General features: G+C 49.8%; 2 protein-coding genes across 2 annotated transcripts; both read left to right on the plus strand.

Annotated features, from left to right (window-relative positions):
- The first annotated feature begins 881 nt into the window (after window positions 1–881).
- On the plus strand, window positions 882–9,385 carry FOXC2 (forkhead box C2). The gene is made up of 2 exons (XM_021290884.2): window positions 882–2,798; window positions 9,189–9,385. Exons 1-2 carry the CDS (start codon window positions 1,425–1,427, stop codon window positions 9,243–9,245), a joined length of 1,431 nt encoding a protein of 476 aa, XP_021146559.2. The 5' UTR covers window positions 882–1,424; the 3' UTR covers window positions 9,246–9,385.
- FOXL1 (forkhead box L1) lies at window positions 9,351–11,446 on the plus strand. Its single transcript, XM_065028852.1, has one exon. It carries the CDS (start codon window positions 9,351–9,353, stop codon window positions 10,275–10,277), a length of 927 nt encoding a protein of 308 aa, XP_064884924.1. The 3' UTR covers window positions 10,278–11,446.
- The last annotated feature ends 6,117 nt before the right edge of the window (window positions 11,447–17,563 follow it).

The raw sequence follows: 17,563 nt of genomic DNA on the forward strand, positions 1-17,563 counted from the left end.
ATCCGCGCTTCTCCCGGCTGGGACAGGGCAGCTCGCAGCAGTTTTCCTTGATACCTGGGTTTACACTTGGTCACCATGCGTCCCTAATTGTCCCGCTCTGATTGCCTCTAATGAAATCATTAGAGAAAAAACAGAGGGGCGGATTTCACATGCACAAGAAAATCCGTCTCAATGGCCGGAACGAAAAAAAAAAAAAAAAAAAGAAAAGGTCCCTTAAGTGCGATCACTGTTTTCTTTTAGAAAATAAAAATAATAAAATACCCTTAAAGTCCCCCAAAGAGGTAGAGAAACCTCTCAGCCCCCCAGCGTGCATGGGGCAAAGCGGGGCGGGATGTCACTCGTCACCGGGCGAGCAACGTGGGCTGGGACCCGGTGGCCTTTCCCGGAGTCAGGGGAGGAACCCCCGGAACGTTTCATTTAAAATAAATATATTTAGAAAAGGAGGAAAAAAAGGACCTGCCCGGCACAGGGGCACCCGTTATGCCGGCACCGCGCGGCGATGCGGGTACGAGCGCTGTGTCGCGACTCCCGCCGTCCTGAAGATCAACCTGGCTTTTAAAAAATACAAAAAGTGCTTAAAAACTTCGCTTTTTTCATGAAGCGCGAGGGAAGGTGTCGCGGGCTAGCGGAGACCCAGGCCAGAGCCGTTCAGCGCCGGCTCCTTTTTGGGGCCAAAACGTTAAAATTATAGATGGGAGGAATGGGTATAATTTTTTTATGTGTGTATCTATAATTTCAGAGTCAGGCAAAGCGCTGGCGTGTGTGTGTGTGGCGTGTGCCTGCGTGTGCCACTCACCGGCGCCGCCGCCCTCCCATTGGCTGCGGTGGCGGGTGCGCGCTCCGCCATTGGCAGGGGGCGGTGGCGGGGGGCGGGGCCAGCGGGGAGTAAAAGAGCGGCGGCGGCGCGGGGCGAGTTTTGAAGCTCCGCGGACGCGGCCGAGGAGCTCGGCGGCTCCGCGCACCCCTGCGCACCCCGCGCACCCCTCGCCAGGAGCCGGCGGGGCCCCGGAAGATTTCCAGCGGTTGTTGTGACAAGGACTGGCTTTTTTCTTTCTTTTTTTTTTTTTTAATTATTATTTTTTTTTTCAATAATTCCCTTTTCCTGCGACAACAGGCCTTCCCCCCCGTTCCCGCTCCCCGCCTCCCGCTCCGCAAGAGCGGTGTGTATACAAGAATCACAGTCATAAAGAGGGAGGGAGAGGCCGCCAGAGACCACCCTGCCCCCGGCGACCCGAAGGATGCTGCTGCGGTGCCGCTGCTAGAGGATACGCTGGGATTTAGCTCCTCTTTGAGACTCTCTCTTCTCTTTCTCCCTCTCTCTCCATTCTTCCTCCTACTCAGAGGGGTCCCGGACGGGGGTGAAGCCCTTCCACCCTATTCGTCCTCCTCTTCCTCTCCTCCCCGGCCGCGGGAAGCCCCTCTCCATGATGCAGGCTCGCTACTCCGTCTCGGACCCTAACGCTCTGGGAGTGGTGCCGTATTTAAGCGAGCAGAACTACTACCGGACGGCGGGGACGTACGGCGGCATGGGCAACCCCATGAGTGTCTATTCGGGCCACGCCGAGCAATACGCGGCGGGGATGGGGCGCTCCTACGGACCCTACCACCCCCACCAACCCGCTGCCCCCAAGGACCTGGTGAAGCCACCTTACAGCTACATCGCCCTCATCACCATGGCCATCCAGAACGCCCCCGACAAGAAGATCACGCTCAATGGGATTTACCAGTTCATCATGGACCGTTTCCCTTTCTACCGCGAGAACAAGCAGGGCTGGCAGAACAGCATCCGTCACAACCTGTCCCTCAACGAGTGCTTCGTCAAGGTGCCCCGTGACGACAAGAAGCCGGGCAAGGGCAGCTACTGGACCCTGGACCCCGATTCCTACAACATGTTCGAGAACGGCAGCTTCCTGCGCCGCCGGAGACGCTTCAAGAAGAAGGATGTCTCCAAGGAGAAGGAGGAGGCCCGGGAACGGCTGCTGAAGGAGCAGCCCAAGCCCCCCGGGCTGCCCGGCGCCGAGCTTCCCAAGGAAGCTTCCTCCTCCTCTTCCTCTTCCTCCGCCTCGGCGCCGGCCTCCGAGAAGAAGGTGGTGATCAAGAGCGAGACGGCATCTCCCGAGCTGCCGGTGATCACCAAGGTGGAGACGCTGAGCCCGGCCAGCGGCGGGGCGATGCGGGACAGCCCCCGCAGCGCCGCCTCACCCCCCGCGGCCGCCTCCCCCGAGGGTTCCCTGCCTGAGCATCACCCCGCCGGGAATGGGCTCCCGGGCTTCAGCGTGGAGAGCATCATGACCCTGCGGACTTCCCCCGCGGGGGATCTCAGCCCGGTGAGTGCCGCCTCGGGCAGGACGGGTGCCGGGATGGCCCTGGGCTACCCACCGGGGCAACCGTCGGGCTACAGCGCGGCGTGTAGCCAAGCCCTGGACACTAGTGGGAGCTACCACTGCAGCATGCGGGCCATGAGCCTGTACAGCGGCGAGAGGCCGGGCCACATGTGCGTGACCCCCGCAGCGCTGGAGGAGGGGCTGCCCGAGCATCCCACCGGTGCCCCATCGCCCCTCGGTACCCTGAGCCTGTCCTCTGGGCAGGACGGTGCGCTGGGGACCGGGCACCATCCCCACGGAGGAGGGGCGGCGGGGGGGCAGCCCACGGCCTCCTGGTACCTCAACCACGGGGCTGAGCTGAGCCACCTGCCCGGCCACGCTTTCGGCTCCCAACAGCAGACTTTTCCCAACGTTCGGGAAATGTTCACCTCGCACCGGCTGGGGATGGAGAGCGCTTCGCTCAGCGAGCATCAGGTGAGCAGCAACTCCGCCTGTCAGATCCCCTACAGATCCGCGCCCTCCCTATATCGCCACGCCGCCCCCTACTCCTACGACTGCACTAAGTATTGAGTAGCCGCGACCCCCCCCTCCCCAAGCCCCCACCCAGGGCCATCCGCCAAAAAAAAATTATTAATAATAATTATTGTTACTAAAAAAAGAAGATCAGGAGAATTAAAACCACACCAAACACTTCAGAAGGAGGAAAAATAATAAAAAAATCTGACAGTTTCCCCATGGACCTGGGAGCCACAGAGTTTGTAGATCCCAAGCCTCGTTTTTGGCTTTCTTAAATTCCAGGCGAGTAAATTCTACTTGAAAAAGGGGATCTCTCCTAAAAACAAACAAACAAAAATTAAAAATAATGAAAAAATGAATAATTCTATATATATATGTCTATCTTTAAGTGGCAAATTTTATATGCTAAAGTATAGGGGGTCTCAGAAAAATAAGTTATGGACCAATATCACGACCATTTATACGTTTTAAAAGAAAAAAAAAGTATATAAATATATATATATAAATATATGTCCTGGGTATTTTTAAGTTCTCTGTTGTGCTGTAAAAAATGTGTGGATTTCTAATCAGGCTGATTTTCAGAGCCATTAATATAATATTTAAAGTTGAGTTCACTGGATTATTTTTGTCTCGCCCAATGATTCCTAACTTCCAAATTAATGAATGACAAGTGATTTCTTCTTTTGTGTACAATTATGCAATAGAGTTTCTTTCATTTTAGAGCTGTTTTTTTCGCAAGACGAGGAAATAATTTATTTTTGCTGGTTTTTTTTTTTTTTTGAAAGAAAAAATAGACAAAGTATCTGATACTTTTTTATTATTATTTACGACGTGTGATGTTCTGTAAAATAGATTTCACCTTGACCATTCCTAAGGACTATTTGCTTTAACCTGCTTCAAAGTTCGTTTGTCTTATGTGGTCCTAATTGTTGTACTTACCTTAAAATAAATCCATGCTGTTTTTTTCTGCTCCAAGTCTGGCGCTTGTCTGTGTATATATGTGTTTTTTGCATTTTTTTTCCTCCCTTCATCTTTCCTTCATGCAGGAAACTGGTTGTTTTTAAAACAAAGTCGTTTTACTGAAGTCTGAAGGTTTCTTATCATGATTATTTTGTTTGATAAAAGGTTTAGTTCACATGGAGAGCTCGAATTTATACAACTGCGTGGGGAAACGAATAAGGCACTGCGGGGGGGCCGGGTCTTAGTACTGATTCTCTCCTTCAATCCCAAATCCTTGACTAGCTTGAAATTTGGGGAAAATTCCCAGGCCTCTAATGGAGAGAACGGGCTGGGGTGGGGGGGGAGGAAAGGACCTGGAGGGAGGAGGATTTTTGTGTCCCCTGCCCCGTCCCTGCAAGCGCGGGCCTTGTGCGGTGTTCACGGGTCTGAGCTCCCGGAACCGGCTCTTTCCATCACAGAAAACAAATAAAATTCCACCCTCCTCCCTTTTTATTTTTAAAGGAAGCTCAAAAGGCTACGAGTGGGTGCGGGTGATAAGAGCGATCGTTTAAACCCGGACTCACTGCGGAGTCCGGAAGAAGGCGGAAAGTTCATTTCGGAATCATTTTAAGCTTTAAAATCCGCAGCCGTATGAAGATATGGCTGATTTTTAACCTTTTTAAAAAAGTCTATTTAAGCTCCTATTCGCAAGGGCTGGTACTGACGGATGTTGCCACTTTTCCCCAAATCAACCTTAACCTGTTAAAGCGGCTTTGCTAAACTCAGAATTGCGGGGGGTTGCAATGCTAAAGGCATGGAAATGCCGGTAAAGCCTGAAGCAGACTTTAGGAGGGCTCTTTGGGACTTCTTAAGCCCAGCTTGCTGGAGCCCCGCTTCTTTCCCAGCTTCCCAGACGCCGCAGAGACTCCAATATTTCCCTGAGACATTTCCCGGCCGTGGCCCCCACTTCGACCTCCTGCAGCCCCCCCCCCCAATTCCCCTCGTAGCCCTGGCAGGGCTAGGGAGTGGTTATACCCGTAGCAGACTGTTAAAATCGATTATATTAATCTGCTTTTGTTCGGGTACATTTTGCATGCGCTACAAAGCTGGCAACAGGTACTGAAACTCTCGGTTGAAATGAGAAAAAACGTCTGAGCCTCACTTGATCCTTATTTTAAGGAACATTCTTGTAAAACTCTTGCGATTTTTCCTGGCTCTCAGAGGGTGTGTTTTCTTTTTTTTTTTTTTTTTTTTTTAAATGCAACAAACCCAAAAGTGCTATTCGAAAGAGACAAAATAAATAGGGTGAAGGGTAAAAAAAAAAAATAGGGTACGAGTGTAAAAGGTTCCCGGCCCAGGAACCTTCCCTGTGGATTTTGTCCCCTTCTGGAGGTGCCTGAAATCAGGTGGCCGCTGTGGGTTTTCCCACATGCTTCATTAAATCCCGGGGCCACTGTTGCTCCCACATCTGCCCACGGCGGCTGGGTACACGGGGACCCTTCCCCTCACCAGTGGGCAGGGATACTGGGGGCTGGGGTGTCCCCCCAGGGCTCTGCCGTCCCCCCCCACTGCTGCTGCTGGACAGTTCCTGCAGGAGCCGCGGCTTGAGCCAGGCTAAGGGGACACCTCTCCCCCCACAACCCCTCGTTGATGTTTGTTTTGCCACACCGTCCTGGTGGGACACTCTCCCCCTCCCCACCCTGCTGTGCCTTGGCTTTGGAGATAGCAGAATTTCAGGATTTTGGGAGTAGGGGCTGGGGGCTGAGAGCATTGTCCCTCTGCTGTGCCCAATCCTGGGGCATGAGGGGGTGTCATTTGCCACCATCCCTCAAGCCCCAGTGCCCTCTGGCTTTCCGATGAGAGCATTCTTTTGGTAGGCTGATTTCACAAGCAAGGTGAGACCAAAGGGACCTTTTCGGGAGCCTACTTAAAAGCTGAGATATGGGGGTTGAGAATGCAATAGGTGTCTGTCATGACAGGTGACCTCAGCCCAGCCAGGGCAGAGGGAGAAGAAGGAAGGAGGAAGGCCCAGAGTAGATCCTGCAGACAGCAGCGTCTGGATTGGGCTGTTCAGGCCCTTGCAGCTGAAGGACCACTATAAACCTCCCCTGTCGCAGATCAGGAGGGCTAAGTTTGACCCCAGGGGGTGGCTGAAGATGCTGCATGGCCAGTTGCACTGGATTGGGTCCCAGTGCTGTTCTGGGCAGCAGATGAGGTTGGTGGATGGTTTTTTTTTTATTATTTTTTAAAAAATTTATTTCTTGCTGTGCTGCCTTTAACCTGTGGGTTTGCAAATTGTGCAAAAGCCCAGACAGCTCCAGATTTTGGAAGGGGAAGGAACAGGTTTTCCATCTTGTCCCCACCATGAAAGTCCCTGTGCAAGGTGTCCCTGCAGCAAAGCCGAGGGAGCGTTTCCCTGGTGCTGCAGGACCCGGGTAAAACACGTTCCATTTAGGAAGCCACTCAGGCCTCTGCACAGCCTGGGCACAGAGCAGTCTGGTCCCACTCACACCACCCCACCTCCCCTGGAGGTCGTCAATGCACCTTGGGAAGATGCTGGACAGTAGCATTTTCGGGGAAGGTCGCTAGCTTTTCTGTCCCTTTGGAGGGGACTTTACAGAAAGTCCATAGCAGGGGCTGAAAGGCTGGGAGAGAAAGAAATATACCCCCAGCCCAGGGTCAATATTGAGTGACATCGCAACAGTACAGCACCATGCATGGTGAGGGGGTGAGGGGTGGGCAGGGGTTGCCAGGCCTCTCCAGGAAGTTGTGTCTAAGGAAACCCAGTCCGGGCTGCAGCAGAAGTGAGGAGCCTGGGTTTACACCCCTGCTCCTCCCAGGCCTAGGTACAGCAAGGAGTCCGGAGCACTGATTTACATCCCTGCTCCTCCCAGGCCTGGGTACAGCAGGGAGTGGGGAGCACTGATTTACACCCTTGCTCCCGCCGGGCCGAGATACAGCAAGGAGTGGGGAGCACTGATTTATGCCCCGCTCCCCTGGGGGCCCGGGAAGGGAGCGCTCCTCGCTGCTGCTTTAAAAGGGGCTTGTCAGCCGTAGAGGAGGGGAAACACGTCCAGGAGCGCCTCCATCGCCGGCTCGCGTTTTTTTTTTTTTTTTTTTTTTCTTTCTTTCTTTCTTCTTTTTTTTTTTTTTTTTCCCTGTTCAAGGAGAGAGCGACGATAACAACAACAACAACAAACCCTCTCTGCCGCGCCGCTCGCTTCCCCAGCACCCCCCCCCGCAGCCGTCAGAGCCGCTCCCGGGCGGATAACGCAGGGAGCCCCAGGGATGCCGCCGGCAGGACAGAGGCAGCAGGAGGGGGACGGCAGGCAGTACCGTGAGCTGGGAAGAAGGAGCGGAGAGAAAAGCCGCATCTCCGCCTCCAAGGATTTCCTACTGGGAAAACAAGGAGGAAGGAAGAATTTTACTGGGGGAGGGAGCTCGGGGAATGAGACCGTGTGCCTGTATTCCTGCCGTACACGCGAATATTTATTGTTTTATAATAATAATCCGTGATTGGAGTGTCCCAAGGAGCGGGGGACTCCCCGAGGCGGGGAGAGGAGGGGGTTGAGGGGGACCCTCGTCTTCGACAGGCTGCCCTGAGGATGCGTCGGGCGGGTGAGAGCAGCTGGGCTCTGCCCCATCCCTCCCCTGCGAGGATGCTACCGGGGAGGATGGTCCCCACTGTCAGAGGAGGGATTCCCCCTCTCCCCAAACCTTTCTTCTGCCTCCCCTTCTTCATTTATTTGGGAGTTTTTTGCATTTATGGCACGTCGGATGGCTCCTGTGGCCCCGGGGGGCGGCGGGCGTTTGCACCGCGGAGGAGAGACGCGACATTCCCCGCAAGGGAGGTGTTAGAGGGGGAGGTTTCCCTTCCCCTGCGTGGGACTAGCCAGTGAGCGAGGAGACTCCCCCCACCCCTGCCCGAGAAGCCACCTCCCTCCGCACCGCGGCTGGATTTCCCAGGCTCGCAATGGCGACTTGCAGCCTTCGGGGCTCATCTGCGGCTCTGTAGCCATCGCGCTGGTTTTTACCCCGGGGATGAAGCCCATTCGCTCCATGATTTGCTGGAGGAACAGCAGAATTGGAGCAGAAATGGGCGAGAAACCCCACGGGTGAAGAGGAGCTTGCAGGAAGGTCCGGGGTGGGGGGCATCACTTGGGCCGGGCTTTTGCTCTTCCCCTGCCAGGTGAAAGTCCCACCATGGTCGTGGGATCTGCACTGATGGGATATTTCTCTCTCGGGGAGGAAGAGATTCCCCTCAGGCCTCCTCTTCCCTCCCCCGGAGAAATGATGCTCCACGGAACAGGGTCTCCCCGGGAGCTGAGCCGTGGGGGGGAGGTTGGGGAGACAGCCGACACCTTCAGCTGCATCGGAATCCCTCAGGGCCTGGGATTAAAGCAGTTACATCAGTAAATTAAAAAAAAAAAAAAATAAAATCCAACAACAGAAAACACAACCCCAAACCTGGACGTTTATACAGAAAAAGAGCATCACAAATTCCTAATGTAAGCACCGGCCAGCTGTGTGCACTTGTAAAGTTGTTATAATCCCCCTCCTTGTTATAAACAGGAAAGTACATAATATAAAGCAACAGGCCCGCATTCACAAATACTGACCCTCCTCCCCACGCCTGCCAAATTCCCCTTTTATGAAGCTCGCTCGCTGCAGCCCCCGGCCGTGTCCCCCTGCACAGCCCTGCCCGCCCGGGGCTGAGCCCGGGGGTCTCTCCGTCCACTCCCGGGTGGCCCGTCACGACTCGGGAGGGTCGGCGGGGACAGGATCGGGTCCGGCCACCGCTCCGAGCCGGGCATGGGGAGGTGCGGGAACCCCGCCACACCTGGATCCCAGACAGTCCCTTTCCCTTTCTCCCCGTCGCAGCACTGCCTTCTCTTCTCACCCATCCCTTTTTCTTCCTTTCTTTTTTTTTTTTTTTTTTTATTTTTTGTCATTTTTTTGGTGGTTGAATGCCCCAGTTTTCCTGCGGGGATCCTTGCCCGCTCCTCCCCGAGCTCCAGCAGTGTACATCCTGCTCCGCTGTGTGTGCTTACAGCGTCAAAGGGTGGACGTGATATTTCAAACATCAGATCAGTGCGTTTATATATTGGGTGCCCGGAAATTTTTCCAAATAAACACAGCTTGATTCGACTTGGGTGGGCAGACTTATCAACAGATTAATTCTATAAACAAATGAAGGAATAACCCGGAGACCATTGGCTGGTACCAGCAAGACACGTGGAGCGAGCTTGGAGTTTTGTAGCAATGAAATTTTAATTAATGTGGGTGGGCTGAGAACACAAACGACTGTTTATCAGAGACAATTTATTTTCCAGTGCTAAGTCAACATATAATAGCAAACTTACAACAATTATTTAACTTTTTTTTTTTTTTTTTTTTTTTTTTTTTAAGAGCTATGAAGCAGGGACAGAGGCAGAGCGAGCTCCTTCAGGCAGGGTTGGGATCTGAGCTCGCACAAATAGCTCCCCGGTGGACTCGTCCCAGATTCCTGCCCTTCCCCGTCCCTTCGTTCGGCTCCGAGGGGGAAGAACCGGAGCTAAGAGCCCACCGGCGATGAGCCACATCTACGGCAGCCACCTCTCCCCCCTGGGCAGCCCCTCCATGGTCTATCTCCCCGCCGCCCTGGGCTTCGCCCCCAGCGGTGCGATCTCCCGGCAGGACCCCCCGCAGAAACCCCCATACAGCTACATCGCCCTCATCGCCATGGCCATCAAAGAAGCTCCGGAGCAGAAGGTGACCCTCAGCGGCATCTACCAGTTCATCATGGACCGTTTCCCCTTCTATCACGACAACAAGCAGGGATGGCAGAACAGCATCCGCCACAACCTCTCCCTCAACGACTGCTTCGTCAAGGTGCCGCGGGAGAAGGGACGGCCGGGCAAGGGCAGCTACTGGACCCTGGACCCCCGGTGCTTGGACATGTTCGAGAACGGCAACTACCGCCGGAGGAAGAGGAAGCCCAAAGCCCCGGGGCCACAGGAGGCGAAGGGCGGCGCAGCCACCCCGGACGGCGAACAGCCGGGGCCGGCCGCTCGCCCCGATGAACCCAAAAGGGCCAAGGGGAGCGCAGAGGCGGACTCGGCCGACGAGGGGATCCCTAGGCCGGGCGGGGGGGAAGCGGGTCCCCCCGGGGGTCCCCCCCGCTGCGGCGGCGCCCCGGCCCCCGCTGCCCCCCGGCCGCCCGCCCCCGCCGCCGCCCCGCCGCACAAGAGCGGCCCGAGGGGCCGCAGCTTCAGCATCGAGAGCATCCTCGCCCAGGGGCTGAGGCAGCAGCCCCCCGGGACAGCCCCCAAAGCGGCCAGGGAGACCCCGGTCGGTAGCCTCGGTGGCTCCTTAGTCGCCAGCGGTGGCTTCGGCCCGGCTCTCAATGCCTCCCTCATGCTCGATTCCCAGGTGCACGGGAGACTTTACCACATCGGCATTCCCTTCCTCTCCTGCTTCCCTCTCCACTTCTCCGAGGCGGTATTTAATTTTCAGTAGTTGCCCCATAATTAATCTATCCCTTCTCGTGCCTCCCCCTGCGCCCCGGTCGCTGCTCCGGGGGGTGCGATGGGAGGGAGAGACCGGACTCAGAACTCACCAAGCGGGTAAAGACCAAAAAAAACCAAACCAAAAAAAGCGATGTTAAAGGTGACTCAGGATTTCAGGGCATTTTCAAGGCACATCTTGCTGCGGAGCTCTCGTTAGCGGTTGCCTCCCACCTCCCCTGCCAGATCGACTTTTAAAGGTAAAACGGTTTTCTTTTCCCCTGGTTGGAGGAGGCACAGAGGCAGCGAGGGTGTCCCACGCTGGCCTCCAAGCACCGTCGGGTTTGCTCTGCACCTTTAGTCTTTGCATCCCTCATGTTTCTTAGACCTGGTTTCTGCCAAGCCCTTCGTGTGTCCAGTTTTATCTCTCTTCTTTTTTTTTTTTTTTTTTTTTTTAATTTAATTTTATTTTGAAAACCAAAACGCCCCCTTCCATTCCTGGGGAGGAGGCTGAGACTTGTTTTGCCATTAATACCCACGGGTGCCTGCACATAATAATTCCTGATATTGCTCTGTTGGCCCAGTCCTCCGAGTGGGTAAAAGGCAGGTATTGGAACTGAATTAAGGGCAGACCAAAAACTCCAGCCTCAATTTTGCACAATCCTCCTTGCTTTGACTCAGCACCATGTATAACTCATGGCACTAACACAAGCTGCTTTCCTGCCTCACACTTGTGCTTCTCATGTATCGCGATAGTGTTTCTGTCTCACTGATGTGGTCAGAAAGAGGGGGATGGACGAGCAAACACGCTGTGAATGTGGAGATGTGGCCGATTTCCATGTCTTGCTGGGATCAGTTGCTTCTGCCCAAAAAAGACTGAGGCAGAGTTGTGGAGGCTGGTCTTGTTTTTTTGAAGGAGCTGTGTTAACAACCCTGACAACTAACAGGAAAAAAATGAAAAAAAAATACATCAGCTGTGTTTATAATGTTCTCTTTTTTCTTAAAGAAGGAAGAATCCAGACACATTACAAGCAATCAGGAATATTTTTTCTTTTTTTTTGGTCCTAAATAGAGGCTTTTTGTATATTAGTGGATAAATGTCATTTTAGAATAAAAAGATCTATATTCTCGATTTTCATTATGAAACCAAACCTATATCCAATAAAAGTATTTTGTTCAGGACTGTGGCTGATGCGTTGTAAACCCCACCAGGCTCGTGCAGTGAGCTCTGATGCAAATATCCTGGTGATGGCACGATGCTTTCACTGCCAGGAGGAGGGAAAAGGTGGCAAAGGCTAAAAATAGCCGTCTGGGACATTAGCCATTCCTCACAGCTGAGATAATGAATCTCAAAATCATTCTGTTTTTCTTTCTCTTCCCTCTCTTCAACCACCTAATCTCACCAGCAAAGTCTGTCCTTAAAGTAGCACCTGGACTATTGGAAATCAGGATTTCTCAGGTGAGTTGTAATTCAGCTTTTGCAGAGGATGGCTGCCATCAGACTGCCTTGACATTTGGACGAGGAGCTCAGGGGGGCTCATTTCAACACAAGGTAAAGAGCTTGCACATGGGGAAGTACAGAAAACCTCCGAGAGGTGGGAACTGATGTTGAGTTTCCAAAAGAAAGATGCTCACAGGCAGATCCCTGGATAGGCAGATCTACAGCTTCTCGCTGTGCAAAAAGAGAGAATAAAAAAGAAGGGGATTTTTATATAGATGTGCAAAACAGACTTTATTTAAATAAAATACCAGCTTAGTTCTTGCCCAGCAGAGACCTCAAATCATCCTTCCACCACTAGCTGCTTGCATGTGCCCAGAACTGAGCACATATTTGAAATGGGAGCTTAACACTACCCCCAAGGATGGGCGAAGCTGGGCCTCCATCGAGCCCTAGAGCTGGATCCCACAAGTGGGGATCCTGCATCCCTGCTTTTGCTGCAGCCTGGCGCACTGAAGCGTTTTGCACTCAAAAGTCATTATTTATGGTCTCAGTCAGAAGGTGTTTTATTCCTAGAAAAACCTTTTTAGGTTCTTTAAAAAGGCTCCCCTGAGGGACCTGTGTACATCCCCACCAGGCATGTGCAGAGCTGTGCGAAGCTTGGACCAGTGCTCAGCAGCATCCCCATCCTTGGGTGTCTGCATGTGTCTGTGCCGGAAAACAGACGCTGACTGCGAGGGTGAGCACTTGCTTCTGTATGCACGGAGTGTGAGGACAGCCCTACGCAAAGGAAAAACCACTAAATCCACCCCCTGTGTCTTCGGGGTCCTTTGCTTCCCTTTCTCCAAACTTGGCACTTCAGCTGTGACCCCCCAAGTTCTGGCACCTCTCGGCTCCTATTCCAGCTCTCGAAGTACCTTTTTTGACCTGCAAATGGGACTTCTATTCCTTTCCTCCTTGCCCTCTACCCCAGGGCCCTTTCTGTACAAGGGCAGTTTTCAGTGGCAAGTCCCAGTCAAAAAAAAAATCTGAAGCAGTAAGTCTCACATTAGGATTGCAGTTTGATACATACACAATGTATATTTGTATCACAGGCACATTTTTTGGAGATTGAACATTTTCTATAGAATGGGACTTTTTTTTTTTTTTTTGTGAAGCTTTGCTCATGATGCCGTTTGATTTTATTTCTGTTTTGTTGTAGTGGAGTGGGACAAAATACAGCTGCAGTGTTTCAAAGCTGCACTGGGCTCCATTTTGGTTTTGCTTGAGAGAGTAAAATTAGTAAACTTACCATGCTCTGCACAAAGATGGCACTAACTCGAATGAACTCAGAACTGAGTGAATAGTGATAAGTGGCAATTTGGAATTGATCCTGCCATTGCTGTAACTTGCAGGGGATGCATACCGAGAAAAAGGGTCTTATTGCCAACATGCAGAATGACTAATAGCACACAGCTTTTGTATGTCATCTGTTTATATAGAGAGGAGAAGTAGTAATGGTACAAAAAAACAACAGCACTTCAGTGTGCAGAGAAATAAGTGTGTGTGTCAATACACCCATACCTGCCATTTGGATGTAACCGAGCATCCTTTAACCCTCTATACATCATGTGAATTCTGGTGCTGTGCAGTACAAAACAGACAATACGTTGTACAAATAGAAAGGACTTGACAAGCTGCAAATAATGGATGTCAATGGTTTCACACCTGTTTCACAACCCAAAAAAAGCAGCTGCCAAACACAAAACTGCCACCCGGTATTTAACTCATCCCTGGAATCTTCCCCCCTCCTGGCTTTCCCAACCTCTTGGGCTTGGCTATAAACACCAGTCTGAAATACTGTGAAGAAATGTAGAAAATAGCCTACGATGCAGTATAAACAGCATACTTCTTGTGTGGGCGATATATATGCCTTTCCGTTCCACTGGAGAGGAATGACCTCTCCCAACCGAGCAAGGTTTCACGTCTCCAAGGTCTGCAGCCAGTTTTAACTCGTAGGAGCAGAGAGGAGCACACAGTGGAATAGGCTCACGGCAGAGTCCTTCAGTTCGTGGAGCAGCTTTGCTCCAAACGCAGGTTTCCTATGAGAGGAACTGAAAATTTGGCATATTAAAATAATTCGGGAATTAAATTTCTCATAAATGAAGCTTCCAGTCTTTAAATATGCTCAGTATGTGCTCTCTTCAAGCTGGTTCAATTGCATATAAAAAAATAATCAAGCATTTGCACATGATCAGAAGCCACTTGCAGGACTTGTCAATCAAAGTGCAGGGCTGCCCATGTCTAAATTCAAGGTGACATAATTCAAAGGGACTTTTTAACTGCTTGAACTCCCCCTCTTGCCCTTAATAGCTAATTCTCTTTTCATCCTTTACCAAGGAAGATACATAATGGAGAGAGCATCTCTTTTCACACCAAAACCCACTGGCCTCCTGCTAACTGCTCCTAAACACATTGTGAAGAGCAGCCAATTCCTGAAACGAGAGAGGGAGAAGGATCTGCTTCGTTACTTGATTCATAGCCCTGCACACCCAGAAAATAGGTCTCTTGGGAGACAGCATTTTGGATATTAAACAGATCACATATTTGATTTTAAGTGAAAGAGTGAGAAGACAAGATCACAGAATTAGAGAAGTTACAGATGGAAAAGGTCTATGAGGTTACGCAATCCATCAGTCTGGACATCGCATAATTGCTCCCCACAGTATATTTTTAGTGCTTTATCCAGACAAATCGTTAAGTGCTTTAAAATGGGCCAGATTCCTCAAACGCAATGCGTGCTAAGTCACAGCTGATTTCACCGCGGCTCGGAGCTTCCAGTGTTTAATAAGATACCAGAAGAAAGTTCTGTGTGGTCAAGGAGAGCAGAATGGACTCTCTTAGAAATAAATACGGGTCTGATTCCATATTTTTTCTAGAAATCTTTCCTAAATTGGCTAAATAAGATCTCTTGAATCTCATTTTCAGATTATACTGAATAATGCATTATTACTTATTCAGATGTTCACTTAGTCCAAAGTAAAACATTGTTAATGTTCATGTGAAGGCAAGTTGTTTTAAGCCAGCTTCAAAGCCAGTTCAGTAAAGCATAAAGAATGTTTATTTAAAATATAGTTGCTAAATTTAGCATGAGCTTGGTTAGCCTAAATCTTAGAGACATTTTTAGAGAGCACATTGCAAATCAGGAATGCATGGAGAAATAAATAAACTTTCCCACATTTTTGGAAATCGAGTAAGAATTTGCAAGTTATTTCTTGCATGGGCGATTTCTGTGGATTGGAAAGCACTATGAGTAATGCAAATTTCCCACTAAACAGACAGTTGAAAACACAATGCTAATAACTTTCATTGCAATTTCATTTTAAATAATGCTCCCTCAAGGAGGAAACAACACTATTAACAGTCAGCTATTGTTACAGAATTTATGCAGCGCATCAACATGTTTCAATATTTACCCAAGCTCCTTGCAAAGCACCGAAAAGCGCAGCAGAGCTGGGGTTGGCTACAAGCCACATACAAACTCCTGCAAAGGAAATCTTCCATTTGAATTAGGTCCTGTGCCCTTCCTAGCAATTATGATGCTGGATTTTACACCCACATCTCGCACGTTGGTTGCCTGATCCTCAGCTGAATTCAGCACCAGCCCGCCTATCAGTTGAGCATTTAGACAGGTGATTTTAAGTTTTTCCATTCTTCCAGCATTGCCTTCCTGAGTTTATGCAAGTAAAAGAGACATATCTTGGTCATTTTTATGTTAAATAACTTTGCCTTAGAGAAACAAGCCAAGGTGAGCAGACTTGTAATGCTAAGCAGCTAAATTATCTTTTATTGGGTCAGTATCAGAGGGCTGGAGCCTGGAGATTATGCTCAGTTTTCATCTCCCTCTATCCTTTCCATGCTTTGGTTGGTGTGAGTGTAATGTAATACCTATTTCTGCTCCTAGAGGTGGGAGAATTACAGCTGTACTGCTCATGGGGCTACAAGATAGAAGGGATGTGGCCAAGTGTCCCACCAGTGTCACCAAAGATACCCATGAACTTTGGTGGCATTGGGGTCAGCTCCTCACCAAGCAGAGAGGTGAAATAAGGAGGCATGGAAGAAAACACTGAGGGTATTTTTTATTATTATTATTTTTTTCAAAAGACAGGGCTGCGTTGCTTCTGCCAGTTTTAGGCAGCTTTAAACATCTACAGCCTGATCCAAAGCACTGTGACTCAGCTTTATGTTCAAGCACCAGGTCACACCTGTAGATCCATCCTCCCCAGCCACCTTGGATCCCCCTTGGCTCTGCAGATAAAGGTTTGCAAATCCACCAGCCCAACATGCTAATTCCTGCATCTGCAGTGGGGTGGACTCCTTAATTCTTCACTACCTATCTTCAATTGCTTACTAAGTCACTGTTTTCATTAGAAAAGCAATATGTAATAATAGTTGTTAAAATAATTGTATTTCTGTTTTTACATCTGTAAAGATTAAGTTAAACAGTATGAAGCCCATTAAACTATTTCATGTCATGCTGCCATAAATTTCCTCCATTCCCATTGCTACTATTATTCCAGAGTAAACTCTGAGATCAAGCTGCTGCCACAGAGAGTTATTTATAGGAGCTCATTCATCAATAAAAACTTCAAAAGAAATCTGTTACTCTTCTATTGGGAAGCCAAAGAAAACTAACATAAAGACAACCCTGTTAAGAAACAAAGCTAAGGAGACCACAAGACATTCAGTTAAGGAAAGTCCTGATTTCTAACAAATTCCACGCAAGAAGGGGAGGAGGGAAAAAAAAAAAAAAGATTGTTGGCCATGTGAAGCCTTTTAAGTTATTTCATTCTCATTGGATGGTTAAAACAAACTGTTAAACAGTTGTATTTGTACTGGCTCAGCCGCCTCATTAGACTTCATGTGATGGATTTGCGATCTCACAGTGCGTAAGGAGCTCTTCATCTCTTGCAAAAGCTGGTGTTGTCTTTCCACTTGTCTCAGCTGCTCATACACCAACCCAGCAGCGCAGCAGAGACCAAACCAGCGAGATGCTAAGCAGGCAACCAACAGCATCCACCTCCCTAAAGGTAGATATACAGAATAGCAAAAGGTTATATTTCATCATCTTTATTGTGTCTTATTTCTTATTGTTCCTTCCTCTGTACATTTGAACTGTGCAGCATTGCCTTTGGTGGTAATAACAGAGTTAGTTCTGTAGAAATTTAAATACAGGAGGGGCTTAGTGTTGAGCTTTCCTGTACCAGCACCTCACAGAACAGACCAAGTCTCTTTCTAGAAGGAATGCTAGGAGTCACATCAGGTCTCAACCCATTTCATTTATATCATAGCAATTAACCATAACTGGAAAAATAAATTCTCTCCTTTTTGTCATTGTCTCACTAAAAACTCCACATGAGTGGGATCTTCGTGGAGGTCTTTGCAGGAACAGGGACTGGATGATCTGCCTGACCCTGTCATGTAACAGCATCCTCAAACAGGGCTTTTAATGAGCTCTTCAGGTAGACCTATTTGCTTCCATCACAATCATCTGAGTCCTGAAGGCAATGTGGACCTCAAACTCCCAGTATGCATTGTATAAAAATATCATAATCACGTTCCCAAACATCAAAGCACAGAGGTGAGGATACTGTTTCCCAGAAATCTCTTTACATCTCTACCAGTATTCATGCAAAGCTGGGCAGGGCACTTTGCATGGGATTCATCTCAATCAACACTTGTCATCTGACAACTCCATACCTGGTCTAAGCTGGCCATCCAAATGATCTCCAGAATCTGCCAAGACAAAAAACGCCTTCTGAGGGCTGAGCTTCCAACCACCTGTGGTACAAGCTTTAAGGTGGGTGAAATCACCCTTTGAT

The sequence above is a fragment of the Columba livia genome, chromosome 13, assembly GCF_036013475.1.
Source record: "Columba livia isolate bColLiv1 breed racing homer chromosome 13, bColLiv1.pat.W.v2, whole genome shotgun sequence".
Lineage (NCBI taxonomy): Eukaryota > Metazoa > Chordata > Aves > Columbiformes > Columbidae > Columba > Columba livia.